Raw genomic sequence first — 26,699 nt, 5'->3', positions numbered from 1 at the left:
TAAATATTAATGTGGTCAAATTGAAATTTTTATATTATTGACTCAATACTTTTAATTTTACTATTTTTACTTCGACTGATTTTTTGTTTTTCCAGGATGTGGCAATGGCAAATATCTGCACATTAATGAGGAGATCTTCAAGCTGGGCTGTGACGTGTGCCGTCCGCTGGTGGAGTCTGCGTGGAATAAAGGGCACGAGGTACAGATTTGTGATGGCCTGCGTCTGCCCTACAGAGACGCCTGTTTTGATGCAGTGCTCTCCATTGCAGGTAATGCTTCAACATAAATATACAAAAATAAATCTCATTCTTATTCAGATTCGAAAATCATTCAGTTCTTAAATATTAATAATAAAGTAATTATTTGTTTAATATTAAATAGAATAATGTTAATTAATTTAGTATTTAATAATCCATTATTTGTTCAAAAGTGCATATTGTTTAATTATTAATCATTTATAAAAGTCATTTTAGATTTTTATAATAGGGTATATGCAGAAGGACTTTTAATTTTTCAGTAACATGGGTCAAATGCTTCCGGTGAACTGAATGCCGTTAAAAAATCAGAGCATTTAAGGATAGTTTTCTTTAAAGATCAACGATCTTCACTGCCTGATTTATATACGATACAAAGTGGGTCACAGAATGTACAAGAAGCACTGCATTAAATTACATTTTCGCTCGCCATGTCTTTTAAATATTACCATTTATTTTACCCCAGTATTTTTAATGAAGTTTCAGTGCTAGGCTGCTGATCCTGACCAGTGCGTGCATGTAAATGGTTTTTCGTCTCGTTTTCATCTCGCCAAAGTCTATTTAACCAATTATATTTCATTTACATTACAACATCGATGCTGTAAAAGGAACTGTAAAAAATTGAAAAAGGTCTCATTAACCGTTCACCGGAAGTGCGTCAGTATGGAAAGAAACACTAGCTGTGCATATATCCTATTTAGGTTAAAAAATATTATACAAAATTTGTTTTATTTAATTGTTGTAAGTCTTCAATTAGTTTTTAAATGTATCATCATCATATATACTGAGAGAATAAATGGAACATCAGCAGATTAATAATAATTTTTAAAATGTTAAGGATGTGAAGACAGACAGACAGACAGACAGACAGACAGACAGGTAGATATGTGTGTAATTGTGTTATTAAATAATATTTACCTTAAAAACTAATTAAATTACCTTAAATACAAAATCAAATAACATGCAATTAATAAATGTCTAGCCCAAAAGATGTACTTGGTATTGATATAAATTTTTTGCATACATCTTAACATGGTTTTAGATCTTTCTGGTTCTAACCCAGGGATGGGCAAACTTGATCCTCGAGGGCCGGTGTCCCTGCAGAGTTTAGTTCCAACACTAGTCAAACACACCTGAACAAACTAATCAGTGTCTTCAAGATCACTAGAAATCTATAAGCAGGTGTGTTTGATTAGAGTTGGAGCTAAACTGTGCAAGACACCGGCCCTCCAGGACCGAGTTTGCCCACCACTGTTCTAACCCCTACAGTATATAACTGATTATGACATTTAACACAAGCAATAGTAAACATCTTGCATTCAGTTCAATTCATTCTAAATTCAGATTGCAAAGAGTGCCTCAGTGTTTTAATCATTCCATCATTGATCATTTTAGTACTTTCAAGGAAGCACCAGAGGGATAATTGACTTGCTGTTGAGCAAGTAAGCGACAGATTGTTCACATTGATTCAGTGAGTCATTGGATAGAATCAACTCTGCAAATAACAATCTAACAGACATTTTTAAAACTATTTTCTATACGAGAATTAACAAGTCATTTAGTTTTTCTGTGGTCTGCTTTTTGTTGTTGTTTGCTAAAAAGAGTTAGGGGTTAGGGTTAAAAAGTAATATTAATATGTTACATTTATTCCATATCAACATTTCAGATTTTTCTTTTTAAAAGAGTCTCAATTCTCATTCATATTAATCAATAAACCAGTCGAACTTAATTCAGATTTCATCTTTTGTTTAATGGAAATAAACCAATCAGATTTAATTTCAGGTTTTGTTAAATTTATGTCCACACATACTACTCTGGCACCATCAGCTTACGCCAGTATGAAGGAGAGAATTTTTATTCTACAATGTTTAAAAAAGGTATACAAATATCTAATCTAATATAATGCCCATGAATTCTTCACTTTTGCACAGATTGTATTAGTTAAAGGTCATGTTACTTGAGAAGGAACATCTAGTGCTGCAGAACATCTTGTCTGTTTCAGCTTGATAGGCTCTGACAAGACGTCATTAGCATAATCATTTATGAGGATGTACTCTAGCTTCATAACGCGTTCATTTCATGCGACACACACAGATTAGCACACTGCTGTTTCCATGTTCAAACCATTTCATTTCTGTCTTTTGCACATGTCCGATTTGAGATTTTGAACTTTCTGGCTTTTCATCAATTTCTTTTCGGTTTTACAATAGTAAAGATTTCTATTTTACACTTATTACTTTAAGTCTTTATTTAATTTGTGTCTGTAGATTTCAATTGTATTTCATGTTTTTAAAGTCCATTTCCATATTATTTTCTCCTGCAATGAGTCATACATTTACATTTTCAGCAGCCTTTACATAAATCGAACAGCACATTTTTTTAATTTTATCTACATTCTGTAGGTTTTACTGAGGCATATGTTCATATACAGTATATTTGCCTGAGTACATACAACATTTCATTAAAAAAAACCTGACTTGAATTGTGGTCAGGATCTTCTCTGTAAAAACCTTTGACTCTAATATGCGAATGAAGGAAGGAAAAAAGAAAGATGAGAGGAAGGAAGAATAAGAAATAAGGAAAAGGGAAAGAAAAAGGGAAAGAAAGAATGAAGGAATGGAAGACAGAAGGACAAAAAGAAGGAAGGAAAAGAAAGAATGAAAAAGAAGGAACAAAGAGAAAGAAGGAAGGAAAGGAAGGGAAGAGAAAGAAGTAAGGGGAAAACGAAGAGACAAAAGGAGGGAAGGAGAGGAAGGCAAGAAAGAATGATAGAAAGAGGAAATAATGAATAAATGAAGGAAGGAAAGAAAGAAGGAAAAAAGAGGGAAAAAATGAAATTAAAAAGAAAAAGGGCAGAAAAGAAAGAAGGAAATAAGTGAGAAAGAAGGCAGAAGAGGAAGGAAAGAAGGAAGAAAGAGATAAAAGAATGAAGGAAAGAATGAATGGAAAGAAGGAAAGGAAAAGAAAAAAGGAAAGAGAAAAAAGGTAAAGGAAGAAAAAGAAATGAAGGAAAGAATGTAGGAATGGAAGACAGAATTAAAGAAAGAAAAATGAAGGTAAGAGAAAGAAGGAAGAAAAGAGAAAGGATGAAAGAGAAAAGAAGGGAGGAAAGAAATAAGCTAAAGAAACAAGGAAGGAAGGAATAAATAAAGGAAGAAAAGAAAGGTGGAAGTAAAGAGGGAAAAATGAAAGAAAGAAAGAATGAAAAAGAGAGAGAAGGAAACAGAGAAAAAAGAAGGAAGGAAAGAAAGGGAACGAAGGAAGAAAAGAAACAAGTAAAGAATGACAAAGAGAAAGAAGGAAGGAAAAGGGAGGAATGAAAGAGAAAGAAGGAAAGAGAAAGATAGAAAAGAAACAAAGAAATGAGGATTTTGGACTAGACTTTAGCACTACAATTGGAACATTGGATAGAGATGTATGCAAATTAGCCAATGATTAACAAATTCATTCCATTTATTCAGCAAAGTTTTACCTGGAAAAGTTTTAGAATTTTTCAATCATATTCACATTAAAAATCTAATCTAAATGATATCGTGTTTATTTGTAAGTGGCTTTTATTGTATTTTCTTTTATTTTTTATCAATTGTTTTGGCATGAAAATAGCCTGTGTTGCTGACATGGCAATAAATAAGAGTAGATATGATAAATTTCACTACTTTTGCATATTTAAGAAACGTTTTAGAAAATTTAAAATACAGTAATTGCAAATCTTTCATCTGGGGCAGTATGGTGATGACTTGTTTGTATATGACAATATTCTCCCCTTTTCGCCTGTAGTGTTTTTGTCTTAAGTAGAAATGGAGCGCACACAGATAAAGTAGAAGTGTAGAAATGGTGCGGCTGATTTCAGCTTGATGAGGTGTTTCTAGGCTACAGGAGATGAGCGGTTGGTAAAGGAGGTCTGGGGAGTGTTTGTTGTCAGGAAAAACGTCGGGCTCACCTGGCAACCCCTCGTGAGTCCTCGGAGAGAAGATTAATGTCCATTGATGAGATCACGCTCTCATAATGGTTTAAAGGCTCTGAAAGGCCCTCGAAAATCATGAAACAACACACGCTATTATTCAGTTGGCTCTCTGCATTCATGGTGGTTGTATTTTTCACAGGTCTTATTATTATTTACAAAGCGCTTTGTGGTTTATGTCAGTTTTTTTTTAATAAATTATATATATAATATTTCTAAAATAAAAATTTGTAATATTTTTCTGATGTATTCTATACACTCACCGGCCACTTTATTAGGTACACCACACTAGTACCAGGTTGGACCCTCTTTTGCCTTTTAGAACTGCTTTAATTCTTTATGGCATAGATTCAACAAGGTATAATGTCCACATTGACATGCTAGCATTACGCAGTTACTGCATATTTATCGGCTGCACGTTCATACTGCGAATCTCCCATTCCATCCACATCCCAAAGGTGCTCTATTGGGTTGAGATCTGGTCATTGGTTTCTTGAACATGACAATGAGTTCACTGTTCTCAAATGGCCTTCACAGTCTGAGAGGATTCGTGCTTTATGGCATGGCACATTATCCTGCTGGAAGTAGCCATCAGAAGATGGGTACACTGTGGTCATAAAGGGATGGACATGGTCAGCAATAATATTTAGGTAGAGTGTTGCGTTGACACGATGCTCAATTCAAACTAATGGGCTCAAAGTGTGCCAAGAAAATATCCCTCCACACCATTATACCACCACCAGCAGCCTGAACTGTTCATACAAGGCAGGATGGATCCATGCTTTCATGGTGTTGACTCGAAATTCTGACCCTATCGCTTCAATGTCACAGCAGAAATGGAGACTCATCAGACCAGGCATCGTTTTTCCAATCTTCTATTGTCCAATTTTGGTGAGGCTGTGCAAATTGTAGCCTCAGTTTCCTGTTCTTCTTTCCCATTCTGATGAACTGAAGCAGATCATCTTGACCATGTGTACTTGCCTAAATGCATTGAGTTGCTGCCATGTGATTGGCTGATTAGAAATTTGTGTTAACAACTAGTATGACAGGTGTAGCTAATAAAGTGGCTGGTGAGTGTATATATGATTAAAGATAATATAATAATGTAATAATAATATGAGTGAATGAACTAATTACAATTACTAATGTAAAAGTACTAGTTTAGTTAGAATGTACTTTAGTTCGACTTCAGTTTACGGCATACACTCAAAAACATATAATTTTTTTACTTGTTTAAAATACTTAATTAAAATGAGCTGAAATAACATGTTTGGGATTTCATTGGGACAACTTAATTTCCTTATGTTCAATCCACAAAAATTTGTTAAAAGTGTTAAGTTAACTTTAATCAATTTGTGTTGAGACAATATGAATGAATTCTGCATTTTTTACAGTGTAAGTACTTAAATTACTTCAGTAAACGATATTTCATTTTCAATATATTTCATTTATTCATTCATTGATTTTCTTTTTTTCGTCATACGTTTTACGCAGCGGATTCCCCTTCCAGCTTTAACTGATCACTAGGAAACATCAATACACACTTATTCACACACATACACTGTGGACAATTTAGCTTACCCAATTCACCTATACCGCATGTCTCCGGAGCACCCGGAGGAAACCCACGCGGTCACGGGAAGAATATGATATTATAATTTTAAAATGTCAGATTTATTTGAGATGAATATTGTTATTGTTAGTAGTAGTATCAGCAGTAGTGGTAATAAATAATATATATTTTATAATTATAACTAGTTAAGTATTAAGTTTATTTATTGTCAATATATTTTTACTATTAACCACTAACATCATAATACCATAATAAAAAATCCTGAGGCAAAAATTTCTATTAATCTAATAATTCATTCTCTATATTGTAAAACCCAACAGTTACAAAAATACATGAATGAAATGATGCAGTGTACGCCATGACTAAATAATACATTTTCTTAAAATTTGTTGCATGCATTCTAAAACTATGATACTGCAGTATGGATAAAACTCAATGTCATAAATATTTAATGCGTATATAAAATTTACGCAGTTGTTATTTTAATAACGTTAAGCAAAACGGAACATACTCTTAATTATGTGTTTTTACGAATTCCAACATCTGCGATCGGAAAAGACAGATTTTTCTTTTGCCTGTTTGTATACGACTTATAAATTTACGCTGGGTGTACTTTACAAACACGAAATGCAGTTCACCACGGACATGACGACCTGATTACCAGTATGAATCAAAAAGCGACACTCCACTGTCAAAATAATGTAACCACACGGCTGGGCACTCGAGCTCTCACACACAGTCTCAGGTAAGATTTTTGTTTTGTTATGCTCATGACAGACATTTCTTTAAGAGGGAATAACAGAAATCTTGAATGCCCAGGCATTTTGCTCGGTGGGCTTCCTTCAGTCAGGATGCAGGATCTCATCACGCAAGTGCACCATTGCGATCGATGGCTTTCACTTGTTTATTAATGCCTGTTACAGCGGTGATGTAGTTTTGACAGCAGAGTGTCGCATTTTAATTTGTAAATGTAATAAGGTCATCATGTCCATAGTGAAACTGTATTTTGTGTTCGTAAAGTACAACCACCGTAAATTTATAAGTCGTATACAAACAGACAAAAGAAAATGTCGTATCTGTGTCTGTTCAATCACAGATTAGGGAATTGTACCCTCGTAAAATTAAGGGTACGTTCCGTTTTCCTTAAAGTTTTTACAAAATTTTACAAAATTTTCACACAATTTTTATGACAGCGATTTTATTCCATACTGCAGCATTTTGAGTAAGCCCCAATTTAATTTAATGTAATTTAATTTAATTTTAGGGCACACTATTACTTTAAATACCTTGACTGCACTATAACACATCAATGACCTATCAATACAATCTCTTTTAATTACCCAGTCATCCACCACATGTCCACCAAAGAGCGGCGTATCCGAGCAATAAAAGAGATGGCGAGAACTCTGCGCGTCGGAGGACGGATCATGATCTACGTTTGGGCCATGGAGCAGAAGAGGCGCAAGTTTGAGAAGCAGGACATCTTTGTTCCCTGGAACCCCAATCCTCCTTTATCTCCTGCCCTCAGAGGAACCAGACAGCGAGGCGACGGGACCCAAAGCGTGAGCGATGAAACTGCATCCGGCGACAAGTACAGGAAAGTGAGAAGCACATCCTCCATGTTGGACGAAGGTGACTTGATCAGTCCCAGTCAACAGAAACAGCAGAGGCTTTGGTTCTTCTCCAGATCTTTGGATTCTGTGCTGGATTTCGGCAGCTTGACTCTCTCCCGTTCCTCCTCCAGCACTTTACAAACTGAAACAGTGGAAAACCGAAACCGACGAGGCAGTGGTCGAGGTCTTATAAGGCAGATGTCCAGTCTTTTTTCATCCTCTTCCAGAACTAGTCTAGAAGAAGATGTCTTCATCTCGGATTCCAATGAAACGGTGCGTAAAATAGACAATAGAAGTGCTGGCAATGGAAATGTGGAGCTTGTTCATGAATGTTCCTCTGTTCCACTGCCTGATTTGGTCTCCTACCTAAAGGACCAGTCGAATCTTGAAGGACAAGAGGAGGAATCGAGTCTGCGAGAGCCTTTGCGGAGGAAGGAAAGTTCTTCGTCTCTTCTGGAAGTCGAAGGGATGAAAGGAGAGCAGCCGAAAGACTCTTGTTTGCGGTACTATCATGTATTCAGGGAAGGAGAACTGACACAGTTGATCCAAAACCATGTGGATGATCTCCATGTTCTGCACACTTTCTTGGACCATGCTAACTGGTGCGTGGTGGCTGAGAAGATCCAGGTTTGGAAGGTTTAAATTGAATTTTAATGGTTTTAGGTTCTGTTTTAGTTTGAGATTTTTAAGTATTGTGACGTTGGGAGTGCTAATATTAAACGTTAACAGTATAAATGGCAATAAGCAGCGAGGTATTGATGCTCTGATGACCAACCTTGGTCCTAAATGTAACGTTTAGGCTAGTCTTAATATGAAAACGGATAAACTAAATTTAATATTCATCTCGCTGTGGCATTTTAAAGGGATAGTATATGCCAAAATGGAAAAATTTACTGTAAGTTTACCTCACCCTCAGGCCATCCAAGATTTATTGTTTGGTAGAACATTTGCTGAAACTAAATACAAGCTAAATTCAAGTCTATTCGGACTTTTAGAGTCCAAAATATGTGTACAGGTAGCACAAAATTATTACCTATGGCTTCTGACGTAACTATGATGTCTTATAAAGTTGAAGGATCATTGTGTGAAAGAAGTTAAACATTATTTACATCAGTCAGGAGCCACGTGCTTTCATTTTGTTTTGTCTATACAAGTTTTTTGACTCTCAAAGTGTTGTACTTGAGTAAAAAATCATCTTGGATATCCTGGGGGTGAGTAAAATAACATAGAAATTTTCATTTTAGGGTGAACTACAGCTTTAATTTTCGATGTTGTTTGGTTTTAGTTAAAAATAATCGACTTGCACTGATTTTAATGGTATATCACTGTTAGCTGTCTTCAGCAACGCCTGCCTGAAACAGAAAGCATAGCACATTGTTTTTTTGAACCAAACAATGTAAGCACATAACTAGAGTTTTCTTATTGAATGCTCTTCGCGTGTTTGTCTGTGTAGGTGTTGTGTTGTGCGGTTAATATTTTACCATATAGCTGTCGTGTTGTGGTGGTCTGAAGATTTTAAACAAGGTTTTAAATAGTCGACTGCTTGTTTATCAATTGCACATAAATTCCCGTCTTGAAAACTTGAACAATGAAACATGTTTGTGCCTGTGTTGTTGTGAATTGTGTTTGTTTGTGTGTGTGTTTGTATTGGTGTACCTTGACCATGTCAATGTCACAACAAAATCTTTAATTTTCCCTTAAACTTGAACCATTTTTATGTGTATTTTTGACTTCAAAATAATAAAAAGTACTATATTTTGTTTTTATCAAACCTACTGGCTCAAATTCATTTGTCTCTTTAGTGAATTATTTTATAAAAACACATTATTACTGTATAAAATCATTTACCAGCAAGCTTCTTTTGTTTAATAGAAATGTAGCAGTCTTGGCTAAAACGAGACTAAATTTGGGCTGTCAGTGAACATCTAATAGACGTCTAACAATAGTCCGATAAAAGACTAGTTATCAAATAGACTAGATTTCATGTGTACCCTTTCATTCCTGTCTATTTGATGACTTGTCTATTTTTGGACTATTGTTAGACGTCTATTAGATCTTCACTGACAGCCCAAATTTAGCCTTGTTTTACCCAAGATGTCTGTCTATTAGACATGTTTTAAGCACAAAATTGTTTTGTGGGTTATAAGAAAATGTATGTAGTTAGTAAAGTTGGTATTATTATTAATATAATTTTTAAATCTTCTAAAGTACCAAGGTTTTAGCTGACATGCTGGTTCAAATGCATATCTTTTTAGTGAAAGGCAATTTTTCTTTATGTTATTAAAATAATTTAATTATTTTATTATCTACAAAGATATACAAAAAACTGTATGATCACTAGCTAAAATTAATGTCTTTTAAAAGAAATAGGTAATTATTTACAGTGTTTAATTATTTAATTTGATCACTTAATAATAAAATTTAAATGTAAAATATATATTATATATATTTAATATAATATTATATATATATATATATATATATATATATATATATATATATATATATATATATATATATATATATATATATAAATTGGACTTGTCTTTTAGAATTACATTTTAAATTAAAATTTTAAATATATATATATATATATATATATATATATATATATATATATATATATAGATAAGGCTAATATTTTATATATTAAAAAGCTAAAACAATACTAGAGGTGCAAAACATAGATTATCTCTTGAAAAAATCTGTCATTTTTATTCATAAAATCAATTGCAATGAAACCGCAGAACGTTCCCTTGTTCCTCATTGGGGGAATATACATAAATTACATATCTAAATTACTGAAACCATTTACAAGTATATAAAGATCCTCGACATTTTACTTATGCATACACAATTAAACTGAATATTTTCTTCTATGATTGTTGAATCTCATTTTATTTCCATCCTGGAGTTAAAGTCCATGTTCCCTCCAAACCTAAGAGCAAAGATATGAACCTTTAAAAGCATATAAACCTCAGACAGTGCAATACTTTACATTTAGGTGACTTAAAGGGACAGAAAGTGTGTGTTTTATACATGTCATATGTTCCGATTTAAATAATAATAAAAGAATAAGATTAACTAAAAAAGGGGGAAAAATATGTAAATAATCTAATAAGCAATAACAAGCCTGTCAGCTCCATGAAATCCCACATTATCCTCATTGTGGATTCTGCATGCTCACCTTTAATGCAGCTCTGTGAATTATTGAGTGCCTGCGTGCCAGTCGATCAATATCTCTGGAATAGCCTCCTCCAATGACAGTGGCCACAGGAATGCCGCTTTTAACAACTGTGTGAAGCACATAGAGATCCCTCCGGTAAAGTCCTGCGTTGAGTAAAAAGTACAACATTGAATAATCAGTTGCATTTTGCGATTTTAGATGTGTTACAGAATGAACAAATTCACCTTCATCAGTGAGTCGAAGCTTTCCTAGTTCATCATCCCAGTGCGGATCCACACCAGAATCATACAACACCAGATCCGGCCTGAAAGACTCCAGTAGCCAAGGAAGATGTTCCTGGACTTGCATAATACAACAGATAGGTGTATATTTTATCAAGAGTTTTTCTTAAAGGGGCAGTAGGTGATTGTTTTCAGTAACATGTTTTGTTGTGCTGGTTGAAAGACTCTTCACATTCCAATAGTAATCATGATTTGATTTACTACAGGCAGCAAAGAAGCAATAACAGAAAACCAGGCAAGGATCAAACACGGAATGACTAGACAGGATTAACGCTTTGTGATGCTACAATAATAGTGAACAAGACTAAGCCCAAAAGTGTTTGTGCATGGCGTATAAATAGAACTTGTAATCAATAAGCAGCTCCCGCAGCTGTGTGTGTGTGTGGGTAATCAACGGAAAACCAGAACAGTTGTGTGTGAGGTACATTACAGGAATTGTAGTCCATATGGTGACGGGATTGTAAGTGAAGGTGTATAATTCCCTGCGATCTACAAGCCTGGATCGCTGGCGATTGTGATACTAATGCCGAGTTCAGACTGCATGATTTTAGCCCCGATTTTGACTCGCCGACAGGTTTTGTGAAGTCGTTGACAAATGCCTGAAATCAAAGGCAAATCGGTGCTCGTGCACCTGAGTGACAATCACACAGTATGAACTATCAAAGATACGACCTGAGAGAATCTCCGATGAGTCGCTGATGCCCGTGAGATATTTGGCATGCTAAATATCTGGAGCTGTCGGCGATTCAGATCATGCTGTGTGAAATGAGTTTTGACTGAAAATAACATCGGCGATCGCCTACAGCCAATGAGAAAGCAGCATTCACTAGTGTGTGTGTACCTGCAGGCCAGCGGGAGGTTGAGGGAGAAGTTAAAAGCGATCATTTTCGGTTTATTTGGACCCAAGAAATGGAGGGAAAAACTAGTTGAGGTTTGACAGGAGCACACACACGGGTTTGACGTTTCATACAGAAAGTTAGAAAAGAAAGTTGAGGAGAAATTGCTAATTCCTTTCAAACCCAGGTGAGCAAATATGTACATTTTCTACCCCATTAAAGGCTTCTTTTTTGTTATGTAGTTAATAACAAAAGATATATTACGTGTTTTTGGCTGTGAGACGAAGTTTGAACGAAGTTGTCTGCAATTCTTCCTATTAAAAAATTATGCAGTCTGAACTCGGCATAAGTTACTTTTCAAACAAAAGAATTAGAAAAGAAATTAAAATAATATTTTTGATGCAATCAATAATGAATATTTTTTTAAGTAACCTATCCAACACTAGTACTGTACCTAGGTTTATGTGGCTTTAAGGGCAATTTGTTTATTTATTTTTTCTCTCTCTACCAAAGAAGTTCTAATTTTTGCGACTGTTTTAGATCTTGTAGAACAGGGGTCTCAAATTTAAATAGGCGGGGGGCCATTTCAGTGACTGACAAATCATAGGAGGGCCGTTTAAACATTCAAGTACAAGAAAAAAGTGGAAACCTGACATAATTAATGCATCTTAGGACAACAGACATGACGTTTATACTTTAAGTATTACCTGTCACTATTGATAAAGCAAATCAGTAGGTGTATCGTATCACACATCAGCTGTTGAAATCTATATCTGCGGTAGTGTGAGGTCGAGTGTTAGACACGCACTCAGTCATTCTTAAACAGAGTATATGCAGTCAAAACTCAAACTTTTTGTTTATTGTTGTAAATATTGAATGGGGAGTTTAAATTGCTATGAAAATACTACAAATAATAGACATAATAATACATTTTTGTTCTGTTCCAACTGATTGTATTGTCCCAATAGCGTAACAACAGCAGAAAGCAGTTTATGTAATTTAAGTGACTTTACTGAGGGGGAAGTATGTACATATTCACATTTACTGTAACAAGTTCAATTCAACTAGCAGTACAATTTTACTAATGTACATAGTTTTTATGCAAATCTTAATATGCATATGAGGAAAATCTATTAAAGGAGACCATTTGAATCAATTATTAGCAAATTAATCATATTTGTTACACCACCAACATGATTTGTAAGCCATGAAGAAGTGTTTGTACAACAAAATACAGGCGGTATAAAACTGATAATAATCAAACAACCCTTGAATATTTACAAAAATAGAGCTTTATCAATAAAGCAGTTACGGACATGTATTTCAACATTTAAATCAGCCACAGAATTAAAATGCATGCGTGTTACGCCTCCTTTCCACTGCACACGACAAACAACAAGTGACAGACCGGAAGTTATTCATTTTCAATGGAGAGTAGTCCGGGAGCTGCATGGAGTTCGATCATCTCCGTATGCGGATAATTCAGATCCAAATTGAGCTGCGGATCTGTTGACATATTTGAACTCCTGCGACTAGACCGTATGTGACCGGCCGACTGGATGTGATGTATTTCAGTGCTGTCCAAGCAGGTCCGTGTGCGCGAGATGAGAAATTATAATTTTTTTTGTCATTTTTTGAATAAGAAAAAGTTTTTTATATATATATATATATATATATATATATATATATATATATATATATATATATATATATATAAATAACTTTTTCTGATATATAAACATTTCTATTGATAAATGTTAGTAATAAAGTACTAATAATAAATTTTTTATGCTGTCTTCACATTCCCTCCAATATTTTTTGTGGTCTGAGTTTCTAGTATTCATCCATTCATTCAACCACGGTGAATGCGCAGAGAATAATGGCTCTTGCTTTTGCACTGCTTTATTTTGAACACTGTGAGAACAGTCACGTGCAGTGGAAAGGCGACTTTACTCTCGACCATACACTGAGAGAAAATGAAAGTAAAACTAATCTGAATGCAGTAATTTTAATGTCCAGTAGGGTCAAACACACAAGTAGCTAGAGGCGACTGCACATTAATGATACTGGTTCAAAAAATATGTTATGTCACCAGTTTGAGACCCCTTTTGTAGAAGTTCTATTCCTAATGACTAGGAAAAATAAACAGCAGAAATCTGTCAAAATACTTGCTCTAAAACCTAGTGTGTTCATGACTAAACATAAAAAGTAGATTAATATAACAAGAAAATATTCATTTGCAGCGTAAGCAGAATAAGGAGCTGTTTTTAACATCTAAAAATTAATGGAAGTAAATGAGACCGGAGGTCTGAAGTCAAAAAGATTCAATAATACAACATTTCAAAGAAACATTTGTTCTATTGTATTTACTTATTTTAACATTTATGAATGTACATTTGATGTTTACTTATTTATTACCTATTCCTTAATGTCATTCACCATCTTATTTGTTAAGTATTGAATCAGACACTGGAACTACTAAAACAAAGAACTATAGATTTGTGCAGGAAGAAATACTTAACAATTTGTTTCAGGGAGCTCAGAATCAGGTCTCTCTTCTGATAAACAATATCGTTTAGAATCCATTTTGATCTTTGAATCCTTTTACCGACCTTTTAAATTCACTATCAGCTACATTATGAAATGTTATACATACAATAAAAGCATAATGTGTCACTTTAAATGTATTTAAAAGTAAGAAATGATCTGTTTCTGTGTATGCGCAAGCTACATATAAGTGAAATCAAATACCTCTGGAAAGATACTCTCTGTCTTCAGTGCCATCTTCCAAACTGACATCGAGGTCACTCTGCTGTTTCCGCAAAGGAAAGTTTCTCTGACAATGCACCGAGAAGGTAAAAACACTGGGCTCGTCCTTAAAGATGAATGCTGTGCCGTCACCCTGGTGATTGGAGGAAAGGAAAACATCATTTATAATTGAGGAAAACAGCAGCATTTCGGTCAGTACAACAAAAGAAAGATTCTCTTTGATTTTCAGATGCAAATAATTCATCCGCTGTTATCGAAATATGACTTTAAAGAGGTAGTTCACACAAAATCGAAAATTGTCATCATTTACTCGCACTTCACTTGTCACAGACTTGTTTCTGTTGAACGGAAGAAAAATGTTTACTGAAAAATGTTTTGAAAATGTTAACTATTGAATTCTATAGCATGTTTTTCCTACAATAAAAAGTCAATGGTTAACATTTTTCGAAATATCTTCTTTTGTGTTTAACAGAAAAAACCTTGTAAATGTCTGGAACCACTTGAGGGTAAGTAAATAGTAGGGCTGCACAATTTTGGGGAAACTGACATTGCGATTGTTTTATTTTTACATGCTGTATATTGCGATATTGAATATATCTTTTAACCATATGAAATAAATAGGTCTGTTTGGAAAGAATTCATAATTTTTTTCGATGCACTGGGAGGATTTTGTAGGGAAGCACATCTACATAGAATATAATAAAGCAATCACAAACATTGAGAAAAAACAGTAGAGCAACGATACTGTACAAATAAAATAAACAGTGCTTTATGATTTTCTGGAAGTACAGCAAAATTTAGATACAAATATTTAATAATCAAATAAATAATCTTCATTGTGTGTGTGTGTATATGTATATATATATATGTATATATGTGTGTATATGTATATATATATATATATATATATATATATATGTATATATATATAAATGTATATATAAATGTGTGTGTGTATATATATATATATATATATATATATATATATATATATATATATATATATATATATATATATATATATATATAAATGTGTGTATGTGTATATATATGTGTATGTATGTATGTATGTATATACACACACACACACACACACACACACACACACACACACATATATATATATACACGGTGGGCCATTTTTATGGATCTTAATAAAATGGGAATGGTTGGTGATGTCAACGTCCTGTTTGGGGCACATTAGTATATGTGAGGGGGCTTGTAAATAACTCATGAAAGAATAAAGTTATTTTTAAAACCAAACACACCATTGTTTATTTATTTATTATTATTATTTTTTTTTGTGTGTGAGATTCCCAATAAGTTTATTAAGGTGTATCCATTTAATGGCCCACCCTGTAGATACAGTGGGGGAAATAAGTAATGAACACATTATGTTTCTCAGAAAACTTATTTCTAAAGGTGCTGTTGACTTAAAATTCTCACCAGATGTTGGTAACAACCAAATAAACCCATATATGCAATAAAAACATAAACATAATAATTAGTACAAATTAAGTTATGCATAGTAAAATGAAATGACACAGAAAAATAGTATTGAACACATGAAGAAAAGAAGGTCTAGAAAGGCAGTGAAAGCCCAGAAGGCAGCTAAAATCTCTTAGAGGTTCTTCAATAACCTTCTGCCCTTCATCATTGTAAATGAACATCAGCTGCTTCAGTCCAACATTTACATTAGCAGGATGATGAAGATGAAACCAGAGTGGACATTTCATGTAGACAATAGCTGCATCCCAAATCGCATACTTATGCACTATTCTACGCCATTTTCTAGTATAAATAGTGTAAGTAGTGTGTTCACACTGAAAACTCTAAAAATAATAAGTGCACTTTAATTACCTGGATGATGCACTCATTCAGCCGCTAAAATTAAGTGTGTAATGATGGACGATTCATGCACTCAACGACCGCAGGTTTGCTCACGTAGCGAAGAGCTATCAGGCGCACATGTTGGATACCTTTATTTATTTTGGATGGTGAAAGCAAAATTTTCCTAGGAGAGTAATTATAGCGCCTCCCGATGGTGAATGCGTTTATACTCATGGCAGGTATTATTTGATAGTTTAGTCATTTATTTCACTGATTTGGCAACCGTCAAACGTCATCAGGGTAACAGTTTGAATTTCCGCTTGGTAAAAAAAAAAACAGTGTTCCATTTGGGACAACACTACATTCATGTACTATGCTGTTGAGTGTGTAAGTGTATAAGTACATAGTGTATAGTGTGCCATTTGAGACGCAGCTTTTGATCCAAAACACAACAAAGGATACTCAAATGCTTTTAGAGAAAGAAAATCAAGCTCTAGAATGGCCCAGCCAATCACCTGACTTGAATCTAATAGAATAGGATCCAATAGTACTGGAATCCAATAGAAAATACAAATTATAGATCAAATTTGATGGACGAGACTCACAGAACTATCAAGATTTTTACACTGTTAAAGTCTGTGAGAAACTCACACCTGAGCACTTCATGTGACTAAATGAGAGGTGTCTAATAATGTAATACCGGTAAATATTGGGTATACACATATTGTGATAACGATATATTGTGCAGTCCTCGTATATAGTGATTGTAAATGTAATTTTTTGTGTGAACTATCCCTTTAAGGGTTGATATGTGTACCTGATGTACGTCCAGATCCACGATGAGAATCTTCCTCTTGGGTGTGGGCTCGGAGATCAAGTGCTTAGCTGTGACAGCCAGGTCATTGAGAAGGCAGAAGCCCGAGCCGTGGCTGGGAAAGGCATGATGGGTTCCTCCGGCTGTGCTGCAGGCCAATCCTCTCTGCAGAGCGATCTGTCCCGCCAACAGCGTCCCACCTGGACCACATCTCACAGCAGACAAATACATTACATCACACTTCTGAAGAGGCAAGACAGCACAACAATACAGCTTCACAGCAAAAGCACTCAGGTATGCTTTATATGTAACAAAAAAAAGGATGATTAAACAATTTACATACAGTGCTGAAGATGGCAATTTAGAGACAAAAAAATTTGGGATATCATAATCAAATGAAGCTTAGCCAAACTATAAATTATTAAATTAATAATAACTTGTATATATAGTGCTTAAGATAAATGAGTACAGCTTATTTTGAAAATGAATATTTTTATCTATTTCTGAGTGAATATGGGTAAGAAATAGAAAGATAATACAATTTAGTTCAAGCAAAATACGAAAATAAAATTACAAACTACAAAATTTAAACTAAATTGTTAACATTTTTTTGTTTCTCATTTTGCTCTTTAATTTTTTTATTTAATATTTTTCTTAACATAACTTTGGGTGAAATAATTTTGGACTGTTATAAGTTTTTTTTGTTAGATATGCTCCAGATTTGGCTTTAGTACTGACTAACCTAATGTATATGCACAAATATAATAAGACTTTTCACATTTCCGGGTTTTTCAGTAGCGGATGGCGTCATAGTTGGGTAAACTTAAGAATGCTGTAAATCGAAGAGTACAGCAAATAATTTGTTTACAATCCTGTTTGCTGAAATAATAAAAGAAAAATTACAAGATGGTGTTATGAAGTCTCTCAGAAAAATGAAAAAATTGTGAGACTGATGATGAATAATATAAAATTTACTGTCAGCCCCATAGATGCAGCATTACAGACACCTCGTGTAATTCATTTTTTGTTTTTGTTGATGCAAAGATGATATAATACATTCATAAATGCATATAAAAGAATTTAAGATTCTGATTAATCTTAAAAACGCTTCCTAACAGTCTTGTAAAAATGGTCCATATCGTAGAGTTTCATATAGAAAACCTTCATTTAAATGAGTGATTTGTGGGAGGTGTACTTATATATGTTGAGCGCTGTATATATGTGCACGTGTGTGTGCGCGCATGCACTGATTTGGAAGGTTTCTGATGACACCCATTTGAAAAATGACATGGTTATAGCCTGGGTATTACAATGTTAAAGTGGTGTATGAGGACATGCTCTGTGTCCTTTTTATTGTTAAAAATTGTTAAAAATAGAATGTTTAAGGATTCTTTTGAAATTCAAAACTTGCTATAAGTTTCCAGTGAGGGTTAGGTTTAGGATAAATGATAATAATGTTTATTTTATTTTCATATAAAGTTCATTATGCCTATGAGGAGTACTCACAAACCACCAATAGGCCAATCACCACCAATGTGTGTGTGGGTTCATGTGTTCATTATTTTTGAGTTGTTGCCACAAGAAAAAAACACAAAACTAAAATAAAAATGTAAATAATAGTTATAGATTAAAAAAAAAAAACTAATAAAACAATGACCAAAAACAAAAATAAATTAAAATATACACTAACTATATATATATATATATATATATATATATATATATATATATATATATATATAGATAGATAGATAGATAGATAGATAGATAGATAGATAGATAGATAGATAGATAGAAATGCATTTTAATTTGCAATCAAATGTCATTAATATTTGTGCATACTCAAGTATTTATTTTTTATTTCAGTGTGTCAGTAATGATTACTTTGGGGAAATTTAAATAAAACTACACAATAAAATAAAAATATATACATTTACCATATTATTAACTAAATATAGTAAATATAACATTTTAAATAACATATTAGATGAAAAAAATTGTATAAAAATAAATATTAAAAATTTGACCCAGACATCCCCAAGGCCTACTCCATATACTAAATACCATACCTGTTTCATATCTGCAGCGCTGCACTAATCCAGGGGGCTATTCCAGAAAGCAGGTTATGTGACATACACGGGTAAGTTTGAGAGTAAGTAGGTGGATAACCTCAACTTTGGTTCCAAAATCGGAGGTAACTTCTGGGTATGTTAAGTAGCCATAGCAACTTACTCTCTGAAGATAACCTGCTCCGGAGCAGGTTATGTTCAGAGAGTAAGTTGCTATGTTTTAGAGTTTGTCTGTTTTAAAGAGTTTACTGAGCATTGCATGCTCTTTTGATGGGAATATTTATGGATATGGACACACAAATACAAGTTTTTTCGTTGTGAGAGGGTTATAAGTGCATAGTTTTTTTCATAACCAAATTCATAATGTCAGTGTATTTAACAAACCTTTTTGAAATCAAATGTGACAAACCCCGGGTCTGCGCTTACCATAAAAAACATTCAGTGCAGCTCTTTGTATTCGCGTCAGGGCATTTTAGGCAACTGTACAATGTGGCAGTAGGACCACCTGTACAGTATGCCTGACACTAAACTGTTTTTTACACTTTTGTACAGTTCCTTGGTCATAAATCACTGCGTATCATTACACAGAAGATTCAGAGCACGGCAATAGAGTAGTGGACAGTGCGTCGATAAAGAACAACGGAGCGCACAACGGAGTGAGTTCGAATCTCACATAAAGATTGTGTGTTTTTTCTCTCCTTCTGCACCCTCACATTTCTGTATAATATTATAAGTGGCAGCTTTGTCTTTTGTAGGAAAATATATCTATAATTTAAGATGTAGGACGTCGTTCTTATATATATACATTCACGCACACACACCTACATTTTTTAATATAATTTTTTTTCAGGGTTTCTAAATGCTATTGTGTGCATTAATTGCAGCCGATTTTAAAGCTCCATCAGTCACTAAAGGACACTGATAATATAAAATTTGTCCAAAGTATAAGTGTGCAGGTACAACTTAATTTTCTATCCTTAATCTTTTGATGTTTCAACTATTAAACTCATTACTGCTTCCACTTACCAGCTCATCACACACCCCACCTCATCACTATGTTGAGGCTAAATGGCTGATTTTCAGGAAATAATGATTCAAGTGTATAATACAAATATAGTAAAAAAAAACTATAAAGCAAATGTTGCTTAACACAATGTTTATTTTTATTATATTTGTATTATACAATAGAATCATAGGCACTACATTGTTACTTGCTGGAGGACAAAAGATACCCTTTTCTGCCTTATACGATGACACGTACCTGCAGCCTGACCCAGAGGAAATCTCAGTGACCCAAGCAGACAAAAAAGATGGAAGAGTGCTAAAAAAATATATAATTAGTCAAAAAACTATGTTTACTCAAATAGTTTGGTCTGTTCATTTCTTCACTTCCTGAAATAAAATGAATGATTTTGTACACTGCTTTACACACGCACCTTTAAACGTGTAACATATTTTTCATATACATTTCTCACCTTAAGTTGATGCTCATGTGACTTTATATTTGAAGATGGACCTTATACAGCTACTTTAGAATTTAAATATGTAGATAAAAGATTTTGTGATCCAAGAGTAATATTCAAATATGGAAAAGTGCAGAAAATTCTTACACTGCTTGTTAGTTGAGGCAGAAGGAACTTCGTCTGCATGCAAAATAAAAAGAACCTAAAGCTATCTGACAACAATCACTTACAACAGTGACAGAGTGTGTGGTTTAAGTCAAAAACTCAACCACTGAAAAGCCTTTATTATAGGACACAGCAGTTAGACAGGCCTCTTTCTATTAGCTGCATGTCAGAAAGCATATTCTAGAGTGTTAAATAAAGAGCTCCAGTAATTAAATATTACCTTTTATAATAATGTTTCTGTGTTTAATGACTTTGGACAGAGTTCTAGCTCCAGAAAGATTACAATTTCTATAAGCCTTATTGGTCAATACACATATTGTGGCCTTAAGAAATTAATGGAAGGAAAATTAAATGCATGAATGGTTACACAACATACTCAAAAAGGATGTTAAAGAGTAGTTTAATTTATCATTACAATAAAATGGAGGGTGGCATGTGTAATTTAATCAATTAATAAATTTTCTTATTATTTATTTTTTATTTTCTTATCTATTTCTTATTCTATATTTCTTTCCTTCGTTGAAGCAGATGTGTAATCTCTGTGTTTAAAACCTCCAGCTTCGACTCTGTAAAGTGCGTTGCCCTTTTTTTCTTACCGTGACTTTCTATGGTGACTCGTGAATTCGGCGATCTACTGAAAATGCCTTCAGGTGTGTGCCGTGCACGCGCATTAACCCGCGGTTATCTTCAGGAGGTTGATTTAACTAACTCTTGTCACCTGTTTTGGAACCAACATACTCGCGGTAAGCAGGTTTTGGGTAAATCAACCGAGAGTTTAGGTTTTAGCAGATGGTAAGTTAACCCAGCTTTCTGGAATACCCCCCAGAACTCCAGGGAAATCCGCTCCTTTTCTGATCTTTCTCACTGATTTTTCCACTAATAAAGTTGGACAGATACTCCTCAGTGTGCACACATCTCAAGAGCTCTTCTGAGGCAATCTTAGGAGCCCACACCTTTAATAAAGTATCTAATTTAGTTAATTAAATGATGCATATTATTTCAAGTTAAACATTCACTAAACAAATCCAACCTGCTTATCCGTTATGGCTTGATCTCTGAGCAAACTCTCCAGGATTTTGGGAAACTTTAACATTGGAAATCTGTGGTTTTCAGGGAGCTCACAGATAAATTTTACATGATGAACTATAGGAAGTGCTCTTGATTCCAGACAAATCTGAGAGAGAGAGAGAGAGAGAGAGAGAGAGAGAGAGAGAGAGAGAGAGAGAGAGAGAGAGAGAGAGAGAGAGAGAGATGCAAATGAGAGCTCTTATATGGTTAGTAAATGTCATGTCAGGACTAGTTTTACACTCCCAAGAGTTCGATGTGATTATATTGAGGAAATATTACATGTTCAGCGTTGAAAAACCTCCTCCATGTCCAATGCGCTGGGTTTTGCTTCTGAATTGTATCATTTTGAACCAAATGATTGTATTTAATAGCTGCTCTACATCTAGACTTTTGACATAAACGAAACATTGCTACGTAACAAGCTATGTAATGTTTTAAAACCGCGTGCAGTCACATAATCAACAACTAATATGTAAATAACGTCAATACATGTTATTAGAAATATACGCACGCAGGGATACAAAGTATATCCATAGCCGCCCCATTTGATGTGTGTACCAATGGTGTGTACATAAGACGAGTGTGTGTTTCTTGTGTTTTTGGGTTGTGTTGGAAGTGCACCACTGCCACCATCTGTTGAGGAGAGAGAGATGTGCAAACAAAACTGCGTCTGAAATGGCAAACAAGATGAATGGATGGATGGATGGATGGATGGATGGATGGATGGATGGATGGATGGATGGATAGACAACACATCACCATTTTTCTCAGAAAACATATTACTGAGAGCTGTTTTTCATATTACCAAAGAAATCCATATATGTAATGAAAGCAATATTAATTAGTTTACAAATATATGTGTAATGAAATGAAATGACACAGGAAAAAAGTATTGAACACATGAAGAAAAGGAGCTGTAGAAAGGCAGTGATAGGCCAGACAGCAGCTGAAATCTCTCAGTAGTTCTTCAGCAACCCTCTGCCCTTCCTCATTGTAAATGAATATTAGCTTCAGTCCAACATCTACATTAGCAGGATGATGAAAATGAAACCAATGACTAAAAAGTAAATTCTATGCAACATAGATTTAAATTAAATTGGGATGTACTACTGTTTTAGTATTTTTGCCTTTCTTTGTTAATTCAGTTACTGTTTTGTTTGTTTTTCTCAAAATAAGTAATAATAATAATAAAATAATAATAATAATTTGATGCTGGTTTAAGCTTGTTAATTCTGGTTCTTTCCTGAACATGTGCCGCTATTAAGGGTCAAAATGGACGCACATTCACAAAATTAAAAACTGAAGCAGCAAGTCTTAATTTCGATCCCCAAATCTATTTTGCCTGAAAAAACAGCCTCATCATTTATCATAAATTCAGAATGTCTAGATTTTATTTATTTATTTTTTTTTTTACTAAAGTAAAGGTTTATATTTTCTAATGCAAAATGTACAAAATAGTTTTAGGAAAGTATTCATAAAAGTTAAAGCAGCTGTTTTTATATTTTTATATGATATTTTATAGTTTTGCTAAGCTTCATTCGATTGTACTAACCCTTTTTAAGTCTCTCTTCAATGTTTAGCATTTTGTGTTAATCGTTTAATCATTAAATGCATTTTTTTCTGAGTTAAAGAACCTCCTGTTTTATACTGTACTAAATGCATTTACATATATGTAATGTAATGTAATGTGTATTTATATAGCGCATTTATTGTGTATGGCCATACACCCAAAGCGCTTCACAATCATGAGGGGGGTCTCTTCACACCACCACCAATTTGCAGCATCCACTTGGATGATGCGACGGCAGCCACAGGACAACGGTGCCAGTGCGCTCACCACACACTAGCTATTGGTGGGGTGGAGGTTACACCCCTGCTCTTTCACAAGAAGTGCCATGGGATTTTTAATGACCACAGAGAGTCAGGACCTCTGTTTAACGTCTCATCCGAAAGACGTCTCATACAAGAACTTTAGAAAATTCTAAATTATAGAAGCATTAGAAAAAAAACTGTGGTAACACTTTACAATAAGGTTCATTAGTTAATGCATTTACTAACATGAACTAATCATGAACAACACATGTACAGCATTTATTAATCATAATTAAACATTTATTAATGCATTATTAACATCCAAGTCCATGCTTGTTAACATTAGTTAATGCACCATGCGTTAACATGAACTAACTATAAACAACTGTATTTACATTAACTAACGTTAACTAACATGAACAAATACAGTACTAAATGTATTATTCATGGTTTGTTCATGTTAGTAAATGCATTAATTAACATTAACTAATAAACCTTATTGTAAAGTGTGACCAATACGGTTTACTTTAATCAAAAACCAGTGATTTCCTATGATGAGATACTTGATGAAATTTACTCCACACTGATCAAGGAAAACCATAAACCAGTGATGCTCAAACTAGGGCCCGCGGGCTAAAGTTGGCCTATGGTAAGATTTGATTTGGCCCACCATCCCATCTGAGAAGAGAGGGAGAGTGATGGCGATGTTTCGAGATTGTTAATTCAAATTTAATGGGACCTTTTGTTTTATTTTGATAAGCCAGCTGAAATCAACTTTAAATTAAATGGCGTGAAATAATCTGATTTTGTTTTTGTACATATCGTCACCTGATGCAGACACATTAGTGAGCAAATCAAGTCAAAGGTAGATTCTGCTTGACTAGTGTATTCAACATTGAACTCCAGTGTGTTATAAATGCGATGGTTCATGTTTTTATGCAGTAAGTTACCATTTAAAAAGTCTTACGGCATTATTAATATGATTTAAAGAAAAGTTTTCTATTTACTTTAAAATCTTATGAAGTAAATTAGGAAATTACCCATTGTTGTAAAATGGTCTAGTATATACTCTGGTCCACAGCTCTCAATGATATTTGGTTTTTGGCCCTTTATAAGAAAAAGTTTGGGCACTCCTGCCATAAACATTCACACAGTTTGTGATGGAGATGATGATGTTTCTTCATGCAAAATAGATTTAAGGATTGAAATGAAATGTAAAATTAAAACCGTCATCAAACTTCAAGATAAAAGCATCATTTAGTTTTTTTTTTCCTGCTGTTAAAATGGTGCTCAGGTCATTTTTGATCCTTAAATCAACAGGAAAGTTAAACCAGCAGATGACCTGCAAAGAACCAGCTTAATCTTTCTATTGACTTATGGGTCAAACATGACCACCATTTTAATATCAGAAAACAAAATGTTTGGTGACTTTTCCTAAATGACCCACATTAGAGAAAAATATTTCTGGGTCATTATCACTTTAAAGTGCCTTTGAGATGTCGGAATGAGAAAATGAGATTTTTAAGTTAACCACACAGTTGTTGCATTAATTAGACCTTAGGCTGTAAGAAATTAATGTTGGTCAAGCTCCTGCACTTTATACAAATAATCTGCAAGCAGAAAAACAGTAAACAAACTTCAAATTGTGTTCACCCTGTCATGGACAAATTCAAAGTAGCATAAGTATATTTTCATTGCAGTGTGATTTTAAAATGTATATTTTCACAAAGGTAATGTGTCCCTTTACCAACCCAACTTTATAGATTATGGAAAAAGTATATTTATATTAATAAAAATAATGGACAAGACATTTATTTCCCAATAAAATATGCAACCGTTGCACGTTTTTTTCAAAATAAAACCAAAGATCTACAATATTTTGTCAAACAATGTTAACTGGCCCTTATTGGTCTATTAAGAAATCACACAAGATGTTTTGTTTTCTAAATAGTTTGTTTATTTTCATAAAAGTTGAACATGACGGTGGAAAACAAGATGGACATTGACATAATTTTTTTTTAAACAGTCTCCATTACAATATATGGACTTTTAAAGGTATATCCTTTAAATAGACTGGCTAAAACATTACTAATAAACTAAAATATTAAATAAAGTGTCAATAACAATGCATTTGCGCACCCTGTCAAGGAAGGATTTGTGACAGGGGGGACAATGACAGGGAGGACATTTTTGGCGAAAGTTAGTATTTATTCAACACGTGTTGTACCTGCAGCTGGTAGTGTTTTCCTATTTAAGCTCTTTGTATACAGTTTAAAATCTATATTTTTAATTTCTGAAAATGTTTTATTTTAATTAATATTTCACTATGACAGGGTGGACATGTTAAGCTTGACAACATTCAGTTTCCAACACAATATGAGGAAAAATAGGAAACATTAGTGTAGATATTACTGTGTGCACAGCAGATGTTTTAACCTCCTCTGAAGAAAGGCAAAATGCATGGGGATGCCAATGAGTACATCAGAGGGCTTCTTAAAGGGACATTTAACACATCATCACAGGGTGGACAACAATTTCAAGGACACGTGCAAAATTATTATTATTATTATGAAAACAAAGTAAAAGTGACTAAAATGACTTTTTTTAAAATCAAATAACTTGTTAAAGACAATACAAATGTTTAAAAATCTTTTTCATTTTATCAAATTTACCTACTTTTTAGACTTTCTAAAGTTGGCTGTGCAGTGTGTGGGACATGGCAAAATCACATTCATTCAATGAAATAATATGGCAGAAATGAACAAAAACATATTCCAAAGTGTAAAATATCTATACAAATTCTACCTGCGTGTGTGTAAAGGTTTAACCAATTATATTACAGTTTTTCCTCCATTGGTTTGACTCATTTCTTGAAACAGAAAATAGATTCTCAAAATTCTAAGATCATTTGGCAAAACAGTGTTACAGTTTAGCACAACACTATAGCTCACTAGCAAAAGCTCATACCTTTCCCAAAACAGTTCACTCATGTGTCAAAGCTAAA

At 33.8% G+C, this 26,699-nt stretch overlaps 2 protein-coding genes across 7 annotated transcripts in view; one reads left to right on the top strand and one right to left on the bottom strand.

Moving 5' to 3' along the window:
* The window catches only part of trmt9b (tRNA methyltransferase 9B), a 29,035-nt gene extending 19,863 nt beyond the window's left edge, over positions 1–9,172 (top strand). For 2 of the 4 annotated variants that reach the window (XM_087282455.1, XM_087282456.1), the window contains exons 3-5: positions 96–269; positions 7,133–7,674; positions 7,774–9,172. In XM_087282455.1, the coding sequence (XP_087138581.1) occupies positions 96–269; positions 7,133–7,674; positions 7,774–8,043 (986 nt within the window). In that variant the 3' untranslated portion in view covers positions 8,044–9,172. 4 annotated transcript variants of the gene reach the window in all.
* Positions 9,173–10,089: 917 nt separating this feature from the next.
* Positions 10,090–22,437, bottom strand: hdac12 (histone deacetylase 12). Of its 3 annotated transcripts, none has more exons than XR_015509704.1 (9): positions 22,163–22,437; positions 21,846–21,989; positions 21,642–21,768; positions 19,188–19,220; positions 17,122–17,318; positions 14,457–14,607; positions 10,813–10,924; positions 10,589–10,731; positions 10,090–10,339 (listed from the first exon to the last, which is right to left on the bottom strand). XR_015509704.1 is itself a non-coding variant. In XM_087284480.1 (9 exons), exons 4-9 carry the CDS (start codon positions 19,194–19,196, stop codon positions 10,316–10,318), a joined length of 684 nt encoding a protein of 227 aa, XP_087140606.1. In that variant the 5' UTR covers positions 19,197–19,211; positions 21,635–21,768; positions 21,846–21,989; positions 22,163–22,437; the 3' UTR covers positions 10,090–10,315. The 3 variants fall into 3 exon arrangements, 2 of the variants coding, with proteins under 2 accessions (XP_087140606.1, XP_087140605.1); XM_087284480.1 differs by having other exon boundaries at positions 10,813–10,929; positions 17,122–17,361; positions 19,188–19,211; positions 21,635–21,768; XM_087284479.1 differs by having other exon boundaries at positions 10,813–10,929.
* Positions 22,438–26,699: the final 4,262 nt, after the last annotated feature.

The sequence above is a fragment of the Danio rerio genome, chromosome 15 (assembly GCF_052040795.2).
Source record: "Danio rerio strain M-AB ecotype USA chromosome 15, GRCz13ab, whole genome shotgun sequence".
NCBI lineage: Eukaryota > Metazoa > Chordata > Actinopteri > Cypriniformes > Danionidae > Danio > Danio rerio.
This window is presented reverse-complemented; position numbering and strand designations above follow the sequence as displayed.

Excerpts from the sequence above, each read along its gene's own strand:
- hdac12 (XM_087284479.1), bottom strand. The coding sequence starts at position 22,291 with ATGTTTCGTTTATGTCAAAAGTCTAGATGTAGAGCAGCTATTAAATAC. Across the intron at positions 14,608-17,121 it reads TGGATCTGGACGTACATCAG|GGTGACGGCACAGCATTCAT; the intron begins GTACACATATCA and ends TCCAATCACCAG. Across the intron at positions 10,340-10,588 it reads TTCACAGAGCTGCATTAAAG|GTTTGGAGGGAACATGGACT; the intron begins GTGAGCATGCAG and ends CTTTGCTCTTAG.